Source organism: Leptinotarsa decemlineata, unplaced genomic scaffold, assembly GCF_025532065.1.
Source record: "Leptinotarsa decemlineata unplaced genomic scaffold, Ldec_3_MD MMD2_tig00026314_RagTag_RagTag, whole genome shotgun sequence".
Lineage (NCBI taxonomy): Eukaryota > Metazoa > Arthropoda > Insecta > Coleoptera > Chrysomelidae > Leptinotarsa > Leptinotarsa decemlineata.
The window spans coordinates 16,839,547-16,859,393 of record NW_027412684.1 but is presented as its reverse complement, the minus strand read 5'-3'; the positions used below and the strand labels follow the sequence as shown (position 1 = coordinate 16,859,393).

Sequence of the window (19,847 nt, the reverse complement as noted above, 5' to 3'; positions counted from 1 at the left end):
CTGGTCTACGAAACCAAATATGTAAAACATGTTCCTTAAAACGAGTTTTCACAGTCCTCTCAGTTTGACCAACATACTTTTTGTTGCAATCCCCATAGTTTATTTCGTAAATACCAGACTTTTTGTCGTTCGGGTTGCCCCACACTTGTTGATGTGTAAGAGTCTTTAGAAAATTCAATTCGTCAATTGATATAACAATTAAAATACGATAATAAACCAACACTATAATCAGTAAAAGATTAGATAAAATGTCCTACGTTCAGTTTAAGTCATTTCCTGATGATTAGCGAACCAGTGCTTTCTGCAGTACTGGTGTAGGGTAAGTATTTCCATTATATGTATTCATTTTACTCCAGACGTTCCAATTGTACCTATCAAGATAATCTCAAATGTGAAAAACACATGAGCCCACTCACCGTCAGGATCTAACATCCTTGGAATGTCGAGATACTTCTCGGCAACGTCGAAGGCAGTGTTGAGGTTCTCGAGAGGGTTATCCTTGGAGAGCTTGTTATAGTCGATGAGGTCGGGACGATGACGGTGAATGAGGGCGCAGAAAGCTAGACCGTCCTTGAAGGAGAGGTGGAAGTTTTGCACGTTGACGTTCTTGTAAGGGGCGGTTTTTCGTTGGCACCACAGCAGCAGACCCTCCTTAGCCGTCATCTCTTCCACGGAGATGTCTTGGATGGCGAATCGCAGGATGATGGTCCAGATCATACCGAGAGTCATTTTCAGGTTGCCGTCCACAATTTCTAGGAAAAAAAATTCATCAAGTTTTGAGGTAAAGACTATGTGTTGAAAGTGAACGAAAGGAATATTTTCATAACTGTTATCGTATATTTTTTGATTGCCTTTTGGATTAAAAAATGAACCTGTTACATTCAAAAGAAGCTAGAGCTAATGAAGGAATCAATGTAGGTTTTTCAATAAGTAAAAAAAATATCTACCCTCAGCTCCGATGGAAACGAGCTTGACCCCTTTGCTGGCGATGTAGTCGAGAGCCTTGTTGACGTTGGCGATTTTGTGGAATCGCATCTTGCCTCGGTCGGGCTTGGGCAATGTTTCGCCGGAGATGACCTCCAGAAGCAGCATGAGTTTGAGGCCATTGCGGAAGTCTTCTTCGATGTTGTCGATGCCGGTGCCGGCTTTTCTTAGGTGGCTGTTACACCATGCTGTGAATGTCTGAAAGAAAAAGAATCCTTCAAACATACGATAAATACAACCCATTTCTGAAAATTTCATTTTAGTGATGTTGAGGATTTTCGAATTTGGGAAGACAATTTACAAAAGGACAAAAGACAAAAGGAGAATACAAAAACATGGTAGTAGGATGACAGATGTCAAAAGAGATAAACTGAACAATCAGGATATAACAGAAAGTAGCAATTTATATTGGAGAGATATATCTATACCTTGACAAGTGTACGTTGCATCAAAAAAATGCATACATTGAAATATATGACAGCCTTATAATTATATATGTGTACAAAAACAGTATGAAGAACAATGAAATCAAAACTAACATGAGCGTTATGAAGGGAAAGATCACTGAAAAAATGGATACAGAACCTAGAAACATCTTTACAATAGCACAATTAAGAGAACTGTAAAATATAAGCAAAATATAGAAATCTTTAGCTTCTAAGGCCTGTTTGTGTTGTCGAATAATAATTTCAACAATTGAAATGACAGGAACGCAATTCTGCCATAATTGAAGTAGTATAGATACTGTGTGAAGAGGTTTCAACTGGATATTTCTCAAACGCATATTGACTCTCAAATAATTTTGCCATTTAGTAATATGTCAATTCCATTCACCCGTTAATAAAATTCACCACTGAAAGGGAGGTAAATAATTCAATAAATTACCTTAACTTAACTATTACGAAAAATAACAATAAACATGGTTTTGCAATTTTCCACAAATCATCTTACACGGACATTATCATACATAATTCCTCCACACACCCTTAGCAGCACAAATTTGCTGCTTTCAATAGTATTCTTCACAGACTATTGAATAATCCACTGTCTGAGAGTAATTTCCAGAGAGAGCTGAGTTTGATCAAATAAAGCGCGGTCAACAACGGTTATAAGGTAGATATTATAGACTCCATTCTTCCCAAAAAACTACGAAAGTAAGACATGGACCAGGTCTACCCAAATTCAAGTTGCGATAACGTCAGCTATAGGACACTGTCATATTTGGGTGAATCCATCAATAATATCGCCCGTTTTTTGAAAAAAGAATGCGTAGACGTAGCTCACAGAACGAATAATAGTCTAAGTTAATTTATTGAAAAACAATAAAGACAAAACTTCGATGTCGGATAGTTCAATAGTATATAAGCTGACTTGTGTCTCTTGCCCAAAACTATACATTGGCCAAACAGGAAGAACATTTTACCAAAGAATTAAAGAGAATAGAAGTAGTTTTTCAAATAGAAAAACCAATTCCACATTTTCAAACCACCTTTTAGCAGAAGAATATGAGCTCAATCATGAATGCGACGTGTTACATTCAGAAGAGAAACGTTTGGAACTCAATCTTCCACAATGTTTGGAAATCAGTAGATTTGAGAATTCGGGAAATTTACTGAATGGCCAAATAGAATTAAATAACTCCCCGCTACTAAATATTTTTTCAATTATGGAAACTGGTACATAAGCTCAGGTAATTTAATTCATTATAAACTCAGGTACACATAAAACATTAAATGGCCAGGTAAAACTCAGGTATTTAAACTGAATATTTATTCGCATTTTCTGACAAATTTTTCCATGGCAATTTCTTTTATTTTCAAATGAGGTATTTTTCAGAATAAACTGGTGTGCAGAATTTTTTCATTTAAAAAACCTAAAGCATAGTAGAAATACAATAAATATAGTAGGGCTTCTAGTTGATTTATATGAACTTGATAGTAGGCACTCCACACGGCAGATGCATATTCCAGCTTAGATCGAACAAAAGTGAAATAAAGTAATTTCAATGTTGAAGCTTTTTCGAAGTCTTTTTTGTTTCTAACTAAGAATCTATACATGTGATAAGCTGCTGTTAGAGTAGTGTCAATATTTTGATTGAAAGAGAGGGATGATAGTCCAGTCATTATAGTAAGTTCACCTCGGAATTCGAGATACCCAACTGTAAGTCTGTAAATACTTGTATATTGACACCCTAAAAGTTGTCTCAAAACCTACATATGGTAGGGTGTAAGCAACTATTAAATTTCAAGGTCAAAGGTCACAAAAATCGGTTTTTTGCGCTTTTTTTGGAAATATCTCATTTCCTATGGGTTTTTTGCTATTTGTATTTATTATCAATATTGTAGAATACAAAATTCTCTACAAATTTTGTTTAAAAAAATTTTTTATACGGTGAACCGTTTTCGAGATAGAGGGCGGAGAGCACGCGGTCACAGCATCACTTCAGGTCAACCGGTGCCTCCGGTCGAAAACGCGCCATATATAGTTGATGAACTATCGATAAATCAATGATTATAAATATTTGTCAATTTTTATTAACTATTAACCGATTTTTTGTGACCTTTGACCTTGGAATTTAATAGTTGCTCACACCCTACCATATGTAGGTTTTGAGACAACTTTTAGGGTGTCAATATACAAGTATTTACAGACTTACAGATGGGTATCTCGATTTCCGAGATTCTTACCTAATTTAAGCTTAAATGACTGGATTAAAAAACAGTAACTTTCACAGGAAGAGACGTTTCTCTCAGTTTTTTTGTTTTCCCTCATTTTCTAACAAAGTGTAAATTAAACTGTTCCTCATCAAGTCTGATCTGTATCGAAATTAATCGATAGCTCCAGCAAAAACTAATAATTATGTAAGAACCAGTTATACTTGACCTCTTCTATGCCGACAAAAATTGCGGCGACAAAAAACGTCTGACAAGATTCACTTTATCGACCCACACACATATTCCCGAAAGTAAACTGTTCTATTATTATATCTGAATCCGATTTTCTAGATTCGAATCACGGGACGCGACGTTTTACGTATTTTTAAAATTTGGCTTCCTGCCCGCCTTGCATAACTTCACCATGAATCAGAAACGGGCAATAAACCGAATTTAATGGGGAAAAATAAATTCTCGTGTAATTCATTCCTGTCATGAATCCAGTATAAAATTAGTTACATTTAAAACAACGATGATAGAATTGTCCGAAATTCAATATCGCAACTATAAACATATAGGACAAGTCAAAAAAATTTATAGCCAAACAAATTTCAACTGAAATTTTTCATACGTACGGTACGAGTCTAAGCAACAAGTTGAAAAAGGTGAAGAAGATATATGAAGCTCCTAAGAAGTCCGATTCGGAATGAGCCCCAGATAAATGTATTTGAAGGATTTTACAGTGGGTAAAAAATTACGATTGTTATGAACAAAATTATCGAGGAATAAATATAGTTAAAAAAACTGAAAAACATGCTTTTAAAGAACATCGAACTAAAAAGTTAAAAATATTCTTTTTTAAAATACGCTTAAAATAATAAGTCATTGTTTTAAGCTTATTCAAAATAAATATATTTAACTTTTCAGTTCGATGTTCTATAGTTTTATAGTTTTTTAGACTGATATATTTATTTTTAATGTTTTAGTTTCGTATGCTATGAAAGCTTGTTTTTTAGTTTAAACTATATTCATTTTATCTAAACTTTGGGATCAGTCAGCCGTATATTGTTTAGACAAATGACCATTGATATTTTCCGATTACGGAGAGGGAGCCTGTAAATCAGCTACCAAGCCCAAGGAAGGCAGCAGAAGCGCGTGTTAATAAAAAAAAATACTTTTTTCAAATGAAGCAATACATGTAAAGTGAGTTCAAATTATATCAAGGAGGTTATGTATAGCGCCATCTGCCCGCGAATAGATCAAGCAATAATGCCGATAATTCTGTCAAATACAGATCCCAAGCATTGAAACGGGAAAGAAGAGTTACAAACAAACATACATACATACAGGTGAGTCTAATATAAAGCGTGTAAAAGAAGAAGGTATTCAGATTGATTGTTAATAACATTAAAACTATAAATATTTAAGGAATGAAACAGAGATATTTTAAAAGAGGAGGAAATTTCCCATAAAAAAGTTACGACACCTGGAATGTACCTCCATTATTTATAACTTTAATTTAACGTTGAAAATAGGGCTCTGCCCGCCTGTTTTACCACACACGCAAAGCCGCTAAAAATAGCGTTCCACTCAATTTTTTTACAAGAATAAATGATTATTTAGTTTGAGAACAAGTATGGCTTATTTAAAAATATTCAAAGAACCAAGAATAAGTTCCCGTTGGAAAAAATGTTTATTCTCATAAAATAATGCACCTAAACTCTCTTCTTGAACGTACACTTAAGAAGATTATGTGATAAAAGTTCATTGATGTTTTTTTATTTTGTTCATTACATTTTTTTAAATAAAAATTTAATAAATGTCAAAGAAATGGGTTTTTTAATGTTTTGATTCTAATGACTTTTTTGTTAACAAATGACAGTAATTAATCGCGGTTGTACTTTTTTTACGACATTTGTTACAAAAAATTATAAACAGAGAAATTCAATAGTTAAGACACTTTCTTGCCATTCTGTTATAATAATAAATAGTTTTAAAAAACTAAAAAATTACGCTCTTAAGGAACATCGAACTAAAAAGTTAAAAATATTTTTTAAATAAGCTTAAAACAATAACGAACGAAAAATACTAGTATTATTGTTACAAAAGCGACGGGCGCTTGATATATAAAAATATGGCACAAAGCGCCTACGCTTTTTTCACAATAACACTAGCATTTTTCGTTCGTTATTGTTTTAAGCTTATTTAAAAAAACTATTTTTAACTTTTTAGTTCGATGTTCTTTAAAAGCGTGTTTTTTAGTTTTTAAACTATATTTATTTTTCACTTTTTAGTCTGATTTATTGCCAAAAATATTTTTTTTCAAGTTCTAGTCACTAGTATTATAAATCTTTAACAGACAGCGCACGAATGTAAAATTCCTCTCAAACACCATAATAAAGTTTGAGGTCTTAAATTCTATAGTAATACTGAGATGCAGTAAGTCTCCAACAGAGGGCGGACAGTTGTAAAATCTGTTTCGAAGTAAAGAGAAAATTTGCAGTAATAATTTCAAAAAACAATTCAGTCTTGATGTTTTGCTTTGAAGTTTCATTCAAAATATTAATGGACTAAAAATATTTTTTCAGTGAATAATTTTATTTTTCAAATCAATCTTTTGATTTGATATGTATATCATGCACCTTAATTCTAATTTTTCGATTTTTTGAAATATCTGAGTAACTGAATTTTTTAGGTGTACAATTTACGATAAAGTTTTCATTGTTGAAATCCATATTCTAGTTTGCTTTCAAATAATCGAATTAGATTTTAAAATGTATCTCCCGTTTCGTTCAAAACGTTTTTCTGTACTGAATCAAGGGTAATTGTAAATATTTAAATATTTCATCTGTAGTACAAAATTTCGCTATATAATTCTTAAAATATGTTTTTTATTTTGATTTTCTTTGGAACAACCTATCAAGAAGGTTACGTATAACGGTGTCTGCCCGCGAATAGCTCAAGCAATAATTGATAGTTACATACAGCGCCATCTGCCTGCGAATAGATCAAGTAATATAAATGAGGCTACGTACAGCGCCATCTGCTCGTGAATAGATCAAGCAATAATGCCGATAATTCTGTCAATACAGATCTCGAGCTTGAGAGTTACAAACAAACATACATACATACATACAGGTGAAGCTAATATAAAGCGTGTAAAAAAATTATGATGTAAAAAGGAGACGTCCTAAATACTTACTCAATTGTTCATGTTTTTTTTTAAATTCACATACTTCAAATAAATAATTCAGAAAAAAGTTTTCTTCTAAAACATACTTTTACATATTTGGAACAATTGAATAGAACTGGCCGATACTTGATTAAAATCCATATTAAAAGACATTAATACAGTTTATTGTTTCAAAAAGCCATCGATAGTTATTATGTATCTAATATGTGTGATGTTTTTAAAATAGTTATATTTTCAACACGAAAAAAGTCCTTTTGGAGCGGAGAAGAATTTAATCAGACTCGAAACGTTGGCAAGAAAATAATTGTTTTTTTTTCTAAAATTGATCGTGTTATCCTACCAACCCTTCTTGAAAAAAAATATAATTTGAGAGTCAAAAACTTTCAATATGGCCTAATAAACTATACATTCCAGTATGTTTGAATCATTCTTGTTTGCAGAAATATTCAAGATTTTTATGCATAACTATTCTTCATTTTCTGGTTCAAAGATTGAAACTAAACGTTGTTTTGGGTTGTTGGGTACGCATAAAAATTACATATCATTTATTCGCGGCTTGTTAACACTAACTGAATTAACAAATTTGTTTTGAGTCCACTCTACATGAACCGTGAATAATGGAGTACGATAAAAATTTAATTCAATTTACACGCGACGAATAATCTGAATAATCATCAAGTAAACTGATTTAGAAATAATATCTTGATGATTAACTGACCAAACTGAAGTCCAAACCTCATAAAGAGTCAAATAATTTACGGGATTGGATGTATCAGAAAAAGTTATATAGTATTTTTTATAATATACGAGGTCCCACTATTGAATAACGGGACTGGTTACGAAAAAGGGTTTTATTATAAAAATGTTTCCAGATTCGTATGCTCCCCTTCAATATATTACCTTCCCCTCGCCACACACATTTTCATACGGTTTTTCTATTGATCGAAGCAGTGCTGAAAGTCTTCTTTGGTGAGAGCTTTAGCGCTTCCATCGACTGAAATCGGGTCCCTTTAAAAGCCGATTTTATCTTCGTAAACAAAAAAAAGTCGCACGGTGCCAAATCTGGCGAGTACGGCGCGTGTTAGAGCACTGGAGTGCGTTTACTGGCCAAATACCGCTTTACAGATAGAGCGTTATGGGCTAGTGCGTTGTCCAGGTGCAAAATCCACGAGTGGTTCTTCCACAACTTGGGCCGTTTCTTATCAACTCGATCTCGCAGTGTTGTCAGAACTGACAAATAGTAAGCCTGGTTGACAGTCTGATCCTCTGGAACTCATTCAGTCATCACGGATACCCTTAATGTCGAAAAAAACGATCAACATTGCCTTGAATTTTGATTTGGACATCCTCAAAAACACGCGCACGAGATAGAGAATTGTCCCAATAGGGCTCTTGCAACAATTTATAACACTCAGTCGGAGTTTTTTCAATTTAACGAGAAATTTGAGATTGATACGTTGCTCCTGTTTTTTGTCATGGTTTTTGGCACTAGAAAAAAACACGTTCGTTTCAAACCGCTACTGCGTAAATACCATAGTGACGAAAACGTGTTTTGGTACGTGAATAGAGAAGATTTCCAGATACCCAACGCACTCTCCCAACCCAACGCAGTCTCGTTATTTAATAGCCGGTCCTCGTAAGTTTCTCGCGCTTGCTCAGGGCACATGATTCTCGGACCCAATGATCACTTACCCCACAGTGTGGGAAGTGGTCGTATCGGGACTTCGGGGGATGGGGCCTGACCAGCGCAAGCCACGGTTAAAAAAATAATGTAGCAACTTGCAGACTAAAATATATGTTACCAATTTTCATTGCTCTATTCATACATTCCCAACATAAGGAGTCCAATGCAATTGATATACGAGTATATTGAACAATTAGTTCAGTCAAAATATATACGGGGTCAGTTACAAAGTTGTCATAAAAGTTTATGAAAAACTACTTTGCTTTTTGTAATTTTTAAATTTTCATTTATTTATATAGCAGGAAGGAAACATACAGGTGGCTAACTTAATTACATGTTTTCCATACTTACAATTATAATTCGTAAAGATCTACAGAAAAGAAGGAGTTCTCATTGACAACCCTTACATGCGAATACGTAAACTAGAGATTAATTTGAGAATGCTCAACAGAAAGAGGGAGAGAGAGAGAAAAAGAATGTTGAATGACTTCAGAGATTCTACTATTCCACAAGTTGAGAATAGTGGATACTGCTTGGTGGCTCCGATATCATAGTTGGTTAGTGCACCTGTCTAGAGAACAGGATAGCAGAGTTTGAATCCTGGTCTAGTGTAGTGCTATGACAACTTTCAATGCAATTTTTAGGATTGTCAATTAAGAAAGAATAAAGGGGTGAAAAAAAATATGTCTGCATTCCGCAAATTCAATATTTCCTTCCATAACGAAAGTTTGTGGTATATAATGAATGATGGAAAGTGACTTCTGTGTAATTCAATGTTCATATGTTTGAAACTAGTTGTTTCAGATGGATTTTTCCCTCAGTTCTGTATCTGAAAGAAGCTTCTATACACTTTAGTTTCATTCTGAAGCATCTTATAATGATGGAGAAGTAGAAAACCGAAGGGTTTTTATCCCAAAAACTATTCTTTTTTCAATTAAATGGGTTCTACTAGTAGCCAGGCGACGAATATTCAAAATCCAGGTCACTGACCGATTCACGCTAGTGATTCTCGAACGATTTAAACACGTGCCCGCTTTAAAAGAGAACAAATTATCTTCTCATGTACCGATTTCGGTTCTAAGATGTGGATGATTTCATCTGGCCCGTGTTCCATATACAATTATAGAAAGAATTGCTGACGTCGTTAAACAAAGGAAATAGCCTGTTTATTCATCCAATAAAAAGCGACATTAATATAACTGAATTAACGGAACAGATATACCGAGTGATGTACGAATTAGGGCACATTGAAAAAAGTTTATTGAATTTTCTTATATCCAAACAAATTGGGCATATCATGAAATATACAGAGTGGTCCAACGAAAAGTATGCACCTTGCTTTTCTCCTTTTTTTGTAACTTAACGCAAAAATGCTCGGACAGGTCAATTTTGCTTTTGAGGGGGACACATTTTAGATGTATTTTTCTACCTGTGCCTTCAACCCCCTAGCGAGGGTGAGTAACAACCCTAAAATTTTAAATGGAAAGTGGGGTCGAGTGATATATCATTTGAGAAGGCACAAAGTGATCTTTCCAATGATACCTAATTTGTTGTATTTCACTCAAACATGTAGGTATTATGAAGAAAAACAACTACAACCCATTGTGTAATTGACTTAGTAGAATCCTACTTCAGCAAGTGCTGAAAATGTGACCCATTTGCTTCCATACAATAATACAGATTTTGTTCAAATCTATCCCTAACATTCTGTAGCATATCAGGCGTTATACTTCTGCACTCTGCTGTAATTCGTTGGCGAAGATCTTCTATGGACTTGGGCTGCGTAGCAAAACATTTATTTTTCAAGTGTCCCCAAAGGAAAAAGTCTAAAGACGATAAATCAGGTGACCTGGCAGGCCATTCGATGGGGCCTCTCCTTCCAAACCACCGTCCAGGAAAGCGGTCATCTAAAAACTCTCTTACCGGAGCAACATAGTGAGGAGCTGCTCCATCTTGCTGGAAATGAAGCCGATCATCATTATGATTTTGGTAATTTTCAATTATTTCTGTAATGAGAGAATCAATTGTATCTTCAAGCATGTTCAGGTAGACCTCACCAGTTAAATTCCCAGGAATAAAAAGTGGCCCTACGATATGACTACCTAATATGCCACACCAGACATTGATTTTTTGAGGGAACTGGGTATGGACCTCTAGGAATAAGTGTGGGTTACTGTCATCCCAGTAACGGCAATTATGCCTAGTCACAGCTCCATTCAAAAAAAATTTACTCTCATCGGAAAAGCACGTGTTGAATGATAGGTGCGGATTATCAATTAGTAGCTGGCTCAGTTGTTCACAAAATTGCAGCCTTCAATCAGGATCATCTTCATTGAGTTCCTGTACTAATTTAATTTTGTACGGATGAAATTTATAGGCTTTTAATATCCGTATTATGGACGAACGGGAGACACCTGAGGTTGCAGCAAGCTGACGGGTACTTTGAGTATGATCCAATTCAACATGTTCTAAAACAGCGACTTCCACTGCTTCATTTCTGATCGGTTTCCGTGGCTTGTGTTTCACATTACAGACAGATCCGGTATCGACAAACTTTTGGACTAACTTGGCAACGTACGAATCATTCACATTTTTCCCGGGATAACTGTTATTAAAGATGCGAGCAGTAAGTCTAGCACAACTATTATGTAAATAATAAAGTTTAACAATTTCAACTCGTTCAGGAATGGAATAAACCATTTTTACAGTAAAGTTGAAGTAATTTCAAAAGCAACCGAACTGAATCAATGAACGTTTGCCTAAATTCTTTTTGTACACTTATCTGCTGTTGTTATTTGAACCAAAAAACGCACGAGAGAAATTGAGGAATGTAGTAGTGATAAAAATGCCGTTTTTCCGCATTTTCGTTAACACCAAAAATATCGAGTAAATGTTCTTGTAAATACAACAAATTAGGTATCATTAGAAAGAGAATTTTGTGCCCTTTCAAATGATATATCACTCGACCCCACTTTCCATTTAAAATTTCAGGGTTGTTACTCACCCTCGCTAGGGGGTTGAAGGCACAGGTAGAAAAATACATCTAAAATGTGTCCCCCTCAAAAACAAAATTGACCTGTCCGAGCATTTTTGCGTTAAGTTACAAAAAAAGGAGAAAAGCAAGGTGCATACTTTTCGTTGGACCACTCGAGATACAGAGATATGAGGAATTGACAATTATACTTGGGTTATAATACAGGTATTAAAATTGTATTGAGTCCTTTTGCCTGTTAACAGTAACATATTAGACGAGACTAAAAAAAAATTAAAAAATACATACATATATACATATTATGTGTTCGGATGGGTTTCCGCGGTCAGTAATTTGATATACTGTTGTCCGGGTTGAAGCGCGTCTGTAATTTTCATCTTTTCGACGTTTCGGCTCCTGCTTTGAAGCCATTTTCAGGAATCACATAACTCACATAACTCGAGGATGAGGTCGTAATCTCCCTTGTTCTCAAGTTTCGTTACTAGCTCTATGCTTGCTGTGTTCCGCACTGCACTGCATTACACAGTGCGAATATGGGTGAATTGTATATGTTTTCTTCGACGTAAGAAAATATAAAAACTTACTGAGATCTGAACTCTCTGTCTACCATCTTCTGTTTTCGACCAGTAATCATAACTGACTGAAGAACTCATTTTCTCGTAACTTCCTCAGAACTTTTCTCGTTATGAACACAGTTTCAATCAAACTGAAGTACATGTATATCGAAGAAATGATATCAAATCAACCGATAACGAACAAAAATACAGATAAAAAAACAGTTGACACCTTCCAGATAAAACTAATACTATGAGTATGAATGAACTGACACAGAAGAAAGGAAAACTAAATAGGGCATGTTATGAATTTTATCAGATTACGTTGGTAGATTCATATAAAATTAATCAAATGTTGTGTCTATGGAAACACATCTCGTGTTCTTATGAAGAACAAATGTTTTTAAACTTCGTAAATTACCAAAATTTTGTGAAGCATTCGAGGTTATACTCTGTGTTGCTTTCATTATCTGTTTAAAATCTGTTTTTCCGTTAACCAGCTGTCGCACCCCTACGAACGACAACCCTAAGATACCCAGGACTTCAACTTCAACAGATTTTTAACGAGTACATCAATTTCGTCACTATATACTTTAGATAATGTCCACAGTCTGTAAATACTCAGTTTTCTCAACGATTTCTAGAAATTCAATGTTTATAAACCATCTTGGAGCTTTTATATATGACTGTTTAATATGATGTTAATTCTTAAAGGCACAACATATTATTTCTATATAAACGTAGAAACCATTTTCAAACTTTCATATTGTTACTTCACGCCGTAAAAGAATATTTCATATTTTCCTTATTTATATGACAGCAAATGTTCCTGGATTAGATTTATAATAATCCAAACCCCTTGTTGAAACAACAACAGGTAGATTTTGATTTGTAACTTTTTCAAAGCCCAAAACAATTTACTAAAATCAATAATAAAGAATTTTGCAATTTTTTATACATTGTCTTACATGTATTCAACACTTCCCTATCTGCATAAAGTAGCAGGATTCAATAGTATGCTTCTACTGCATATTCCACTGTCATAAAGTAATTTTCAGAGAGAACTGAGTTTTATCAAACAAATTGGTGTCAACAACGGTCACAAGCGAGATATTATCGACTCCATTATTTCCAAAAACTGCGAAAACAAGCCATTTAGCCGGTCTATCTCACTGACTAGTGGTTTTACCCAAAACATTATACGGGCCAAACTCGGAGAACATTTCCCCACAGAATGAGAGAACATAGTGAAAGACTAATTCTTCATTTGCGAACCATCTTTTGGCAAAGGTACATGAGTTCAATTACGACTATGACGTATTACATTTAAAAGAGAAAGGTACAATTTCTTTAACAATGTTTAGTTAGTTTTTACCTAAACTCTGGTAAAATTATTAGTCATAAGGTAGGAAGAAGTTCATATGAATCAAATTTAGTCAATATAAAAACGCCTGAGGAAGCTATTGTATAGAGAAACACGTGTTGTGGTTTTATAAACAATTCAGTGAAAAACTCATAATAAGTATCATCACATCAATTCCCGACTTATTTTCAATGAAACGTTTTTCTCAGACTGGAAGGGGTGTAATTCACCCCAGGGTAAAAGCAACCCCCAATACAGGGTCAAGCTTGAAACAGACGTTAAGTAGTAACTTAATAAAAACACTTTTGTGCAGATCGGTGCTCTTTGTCAAAATTATACAGTATATACGTATGTTACATTCAATGATTTGACTATCGCCAAATGGATGCGTGTTAGGAATCATACGTGAAAAGGTAAGACCTCGTTAGTCCTCAGCTCGCACAAGTTTAAACTTCTGAGGGTTGTCGTTCATAGGTGTGCGACAGCTGGTTAACGGAAGAACATATTTCAAACAGAACAGACATATTTTGAATATAAAACAACTGAAACTCAATTCTCGAAGTTTCTAATACAGAAGTGAACGTTTCGCGATGATGGATGACGACCTATATATGCGAAAAGGTCGGGTTCACTTCCCAATTTTTGCGACATTTGAATAGTTCAACTTCCAAATATAGAATACTCAGCGAAACGCCGTAATTATCGAGGTGTGCAAAACTTCTAATCGAAATCGATCAAAAGTGATGAAATATACCACCGACGTATGTAGTTGATCTAGCGTTATAGTCCAGGAGCTTGCGGGATTTGTTCGTAAGTAAAGGCATATCCTCGAACAAATTCATTATTTTTTCTATATTCCTACCTAGAACTTGTTTTATAAACACAATTTAACCTGAATGAAACATGAAAAATAAAACTTTTTATGTTTTTATACCACTTGTATTTGTAATTAACTTTGCTGCAGTTTCGTAGAACTTTTTCCAATCAGGTCCAGTCAAAACCTGCTTTCGTAGTAAAAAATTATTCATTATTGTGTGCCATCGTATGAATCAATCACCAGCAAAACATTAATCTTGGGTTAAGGTCTCGAGGCAGTAGAGCTCGGATCCGCTGTATGTTTCTTTTTAAAACCGTCCATATGGTTTTTTGGCTAACTTCCAGCTGCAGTGGAATCTTTCTGGTACTATTTGAAGGATATTCTTCTATTGCATCAAGTGAAGCTGCTTCTATTTCAGGCGTTGTTACAGTTTCTGGTCTTCCACCACCTGCAGTTTCACATATTCTTGCATGAAGCGTTCTAAATGTTTTAGCACACAGAATTACTCTGTTAAGATATCTGTCCTAGTAGATTCTCCGTGCTTCTGCCGCATTTCCATTTGCCAATCCATAAATGAAGCACATATCAGCCATTTTGGCGTTAGTAAAATTATTTATGATGGAATCACTGCTAATTGACGGCTCTGACTTTCACTGATATGACAACACTATCACTGTCAGCTGGTTTCCAAAGCAGATGTTCATGATTGGCAAAGTGGTTTCAATTTTTGTTTCTCGAAAGCGAAGCTATATATGAAGAAAACACAAGCGACGAAAAAGTTGTATTTTTAGTTTATTAATGTAAAAAATGAAGCGCTACAACAAGTCACTGGCTTACTTTTTTTCCCTCCTGAGACTCCACTGGACCTAACGATCTCAATCTAGTTAGGACTGAATAAGCGCTTTATTACTTCAAATAATTGTAGAGAATTTCAACCAAATCGGTGTAGGTATATTGTAACGAAACTGAAGCCGTCCCTGACCACTATGCCGCCGAACCATGTAACAAACACATGATATCACCGCAAAAGAATGCAGTCGGCAACCACCGGTAAAACTCTAGTTGAGTACCGAACCGACTACAGATTTCTAGAAAGAACAGCCCGGCCTCCCGACCCAAGAGGGCAGTTCAGAAAGTGAATCGAGCGGCTAAACCAGAAATTCAAATGGTGGGAATAAAATAAGCGCTAGTTGCTAAGTGTTGTAAATAAATTAGTTTGTGATTAGTGAAATATTGTTGAAAATGAATTTGTTTAAGACAGTTAATTCGTTAATTTGTTACAATATTTATGATATTTTATAAATACCGTTTTTTCAACTTCAACTTAACAGAAACGATGCAACTCCGGACATTTGTTCATGAGAACTTTTTTTTTTCGAACCTAACGAATCACCCTCTGAAGTTTCGTACCGTAATTAGGAAACACTCTGTATTTGTTCGAATTGGCAATGTCGCTGTGCCTTCAAGCATGTGTCAAACTCCTCTTGGATTTGTCATATGCCAAATATATTTACATTAAAAAGTTACTTTTATAAAATTGAGAAAGATAAATTAGGGATTTCGAATCGTCAATTAATACATGAAAGTTTTTCAAGAATATTACTATTAGGATTGAGTGGATTGTTATATAAGTATATAATGTCAAATAAAAGATGAATTTGCTGTTTATTTAATAGTCTCCTTCTAGATTTGGTGGTATATTTTTTCTGAAAAAATCATTCCCACGCTAAATTATTTATATACATTCTAATGTAAATTAAATGTAATGTTGAATGATTCATACCTTTACATTCACATCGTCTCTGTCCAACATATCCAATACGTTATTCAACTTATAGTTGAATATCCCAGAATCTTGCATTTCCATAACCAACAATTGAAATCAACGAATCATATGGTCGCTACTCCATAAATTTCTTTTCGAAGCAGCAAATTTTCTTAGTCTTCACATTCGAGAGAACACTTGACAAATACCAAATATTCTGACAAACGTATTCACTGCAAAATGTCAGGTAGAGTTGTAGAAATTTCAAAAGTGCGCACTTCCAAGAAGTAACTGGGATTTCAAAACGCATTACAAATGGCTTTTTAATTGTTACAAAAGTATCGGCATGAATTAGTTAGGTGTTATTCCATTAGTGTCACGGAAAAACAACATTCCTTTAATGAACGATCCTGATACACCTTGAGACAAAAACGTGAACGACTATTTATTACACCCCCTTCGTCAAAATGAATATCACGTCTATACTAAAATAATTTTATAAAAGTTTATCGATTACATGGACCTTGACGTTGGTGATTTTATATTGTTAAATTCACACATTCTAATCATTTATATTGAGCGACTTTGAATAATGGTTCAATACCTCAAACATTTAAAACAGAAATTGAACTGATTAATAAAAAATCAATAAAACATTAAAAATATTCACAAATGTTATTTTGAACTAAGGTTAACCCATTTGTGCATAAAATTAAATATCAATTTTCTTCTTGAGTTTTTTCTAAGTAATATTGAGAAATATATTAAAAAAAAAGTCATGAAAAATTTTTGAATATTTTTTATTTCTTTGTTTTTAAGTGTCCCTGTAAAGGGACTCTATGCTAATTGAACAGATGAGAATATTATTTATTACATTACAAAAAGAAAGATACCTTCAATTTTGATGATAAAGTTCAAAACAAAATTTAGGCTGCAATCCACAGTCGCATTTTATACAAATAAAGTTACTTTTTTTCTTGCACATTTGACACCTCCTGTCTCTCGTTGTAAGAAATTATGTGACCTATATTGTCAAATCTGGTAGCAAGTGGAAATGGCGGTGTCGTTTTTCCTCTGCTTGATTTTTTGCCAAAAGATTGAAGCAAACTGAGAGCTATATATCTTCGAAAAACAAGTAGAGAAGAAGAGTTTGTCATACTAGCATCGACCAAGTATGAAACTATTGGCCAATACCATTTTCTTTGTCGCATTCTCGTCCTATATAGAGAAATAAGTCCGTCCATTTTATCAATTCCTCCCATATTTTTGTTATAGTTTGTAATCATTTTGGGTTGGGGAACTTGCCTTTTAGATTTGGATTCCTTGCACCATCCTGAGGTTGTTACAATATCGGTGGAATCAAAATTCGTTCCAACAGTAACGACTTTATTATCCTTCCATTGCACAAAAGAAGCGTTTTCACAATGTATAAAGTAAGAAGTTCCCCTTGATTTATTTTTCTAAAATTTCGCTTCAGGAAATGGACATTTTTCGGTGCGATCCTGTCTCGCAGTTCCAGTAGATATGTTTTTTCAGACAGATGCTGTAATAAACTGAGACTCGTAAAGTAGTTATCAAAAAAAAAGTTGTAGCCACTGTTTGCAGGAACTTCTGATTTTTGAAGCAGTGATATTACTACGTCCCCTCCAAGTCCAAAAACCTTTTCTGAATCTGATTTTCCGTTGTAAATCTCAAAAGAAATCATATACCCATTGCTACTACAAATGGCCCAGTTCTTATATCCAAAACGGATAGGTTTTCCTTTTATATATTGTTTAGCATAATGTTTTCCATAATAAGGAATCATACTTTCATCAATAGATGAAGTTTCCTCAAATCCTCCATGGTATTTAAAATTTTTGTTGAGGGCATCTATTAGAGGACGAATCTTGTAGAGTCTATCATTGCGATCAAGCTTAGCGTTATCGTTGAAATGTATGTGCCTCAGTAAAGTTTCAAATCGATTCAAACGCATACTATTACTCAATATTTTTGGAACGTCTTCAGTTGTATTCCAGAACATCCTTTTATTGGGGTACTTCGCATATCATAAAAACAACATTCCACCAAGTGAAACATATAACTCATCTTTTTTGAATTGTAAATCTTAATTTTTTTGTTGTCCAAATTGGTTTGTTTCCTCTACAATTTTTGTTGTAAGATTTTCATCAACAAATAAATTGAAGAAATCTACTGGAGTTTGCCCTAATTCAGCTTCCAGAAAAGGTTTCTTTGGTTTACAAGTTTGATTTGAAGAAAAATGAGAAGCATTGCCAGTCCATTCGTGATTTGTGCGTTTTCTTTTTTTTTAATGATTTTTTCGGCTGGTGCTATCCTTGGAGAAATCACTAGCTTCCGGCTCTGGAAAACGTTGTGCTGACGAATTTGTTTGTTCTTCTTCATTATTATCATATTCCCTCAGTATTACTTTGCAATTTTGTTTCAGTATACCATGACATAAATGATTTATATTACCAATATGCTCGTCATCCGACTTGTCACTATCTTGTCATCAGGTGGTTCTATAAATATATCTACATCTGGATGGTCTTCATCCTCTTCCAATAAAGATAAGAGTTCGTGTAGAGGCAAGCTGCAAAAAATATGTTGTATCAAAATTGTCTGATCTGCATATATGTCCCTTAAAGGGGACAACAGAAAAAAACAGTCACAATGCCTAAAATAGAACTCAAATTTATGCAAAAAATTGTCGTTACATACCCAACAACTATATCTATTCATAATTAAAATTTATAAGAAATATCTAATTTGTCTAATCAAAAAAATTAATAAAAACTTACCCTTTACCCTTAGTCGAGTACAGCGTTGGATCCATATTCACAAAAATAGTACGAAAACAACCGCAATCTTCAAATTTTATCTGCAAACTGAGCTAGACAGTCCTTAGTCCTGAGACGAACACGTGCACAACTAGATAATGAAGTTAGAAACATATCTACCTGTTAAAATAGTGGCGTTAACACGATGCACTAATGGGTTAACATTATTTTTTAGGATTTACTAGGAATCACACGTTAAAAGGTAAGACCTCGTTAGTCCTTAGCTCGCACAAGTTTCCCAACTTCTGAGAGTTATCGTTCGTATGGAGACCACAGCTGATTATCGGAAAAGCAGATTTGAAACAGATTTTTAAACAGATTTAAAAGCTGAAAAGAGTGATAGAGTATAAAAATTGGGTTTAAAAAACTAAAAAACACGCTTTTAAAAACATCGAACTGAAAGGTTAAAAATAAAAAGAATAAAAAAAATTTAAAACAATAACGAACAAAAAAAATACTAGTACCTATTATTGTGGAAAAAGCGACGGGTGCTTGATATTCAAAAATTACGGCACAAAGCGCCCACGCTTTTTTCACAATAATAATAATATTTTTCGTTCGTTATTGTTTTAAGCTTATTAAAAAAAATGTATGAAAATATATTTCCAACTTTTCACTTCCATGTTCCTCAAAAGCATGTTTTTAAGTGTTTTAAACTATATTTATATTTCATTTTTTAGTTTCGTATGCTATAAAAGCGTGTTAATTAAAAAATGGTATCGAACTTGTTGAAAGTCGCTGAGAAAAGTGTTGAAAAATAAATACATTTTTTCCGAAATTTTTGTGTCTTCTTTGTTGGGCCGGGTATTATTTCTGGGACCAACAACGTGACTCCAGGTGACATTTTTTTTTAGGTCATCATTTATCAACTATGCCATAATTTTATCCGTTCCATAATCTATTCGTCTTCTTTATAATGATCTCCTTCAGTATCTTGGTTTCTTTTTTGGCTTCCGCTCCTAAGATTCGATTATAAAAAAACCGCAGTTTATTTTAAAAAT

The 19,847-nt window shown here is 34.1% G+C and overlaps 1 protein-coding gene across 4 annotated transcripts in view; it reads right to left on the bottom strand.

Annotated features, from left to right (window-relative positions):
- Actn (alpha actinin) overlaps nt 1–19,847 on the bottom strand; it is a 100,082-nt gene that overhangs the window by 37,585 nt on the left and 42,650 nt on the right. For 3 of the 4 annotated variants that reach the window (XM_023156233.2, XM_023156232.2, XM_023156231.2), the window contains exons 2-3: nt 948–1,182; nt 417–752 (exon numbers count right to left, since the gene is read on the bottom strand). In XM_023156233.2, the coding sequence (XP_023012001.1) occupies nt 417–752; nt 948–1,182 (571 nt within the window). Of the gene's footprint in view, nt 1–416; nt 753–947; nt 1,183–12,091; nt 12,176–19,847 lie in introns of those variants that run through there. The other variant, XM_074181704.1, reaches the window with a different exon arrangement.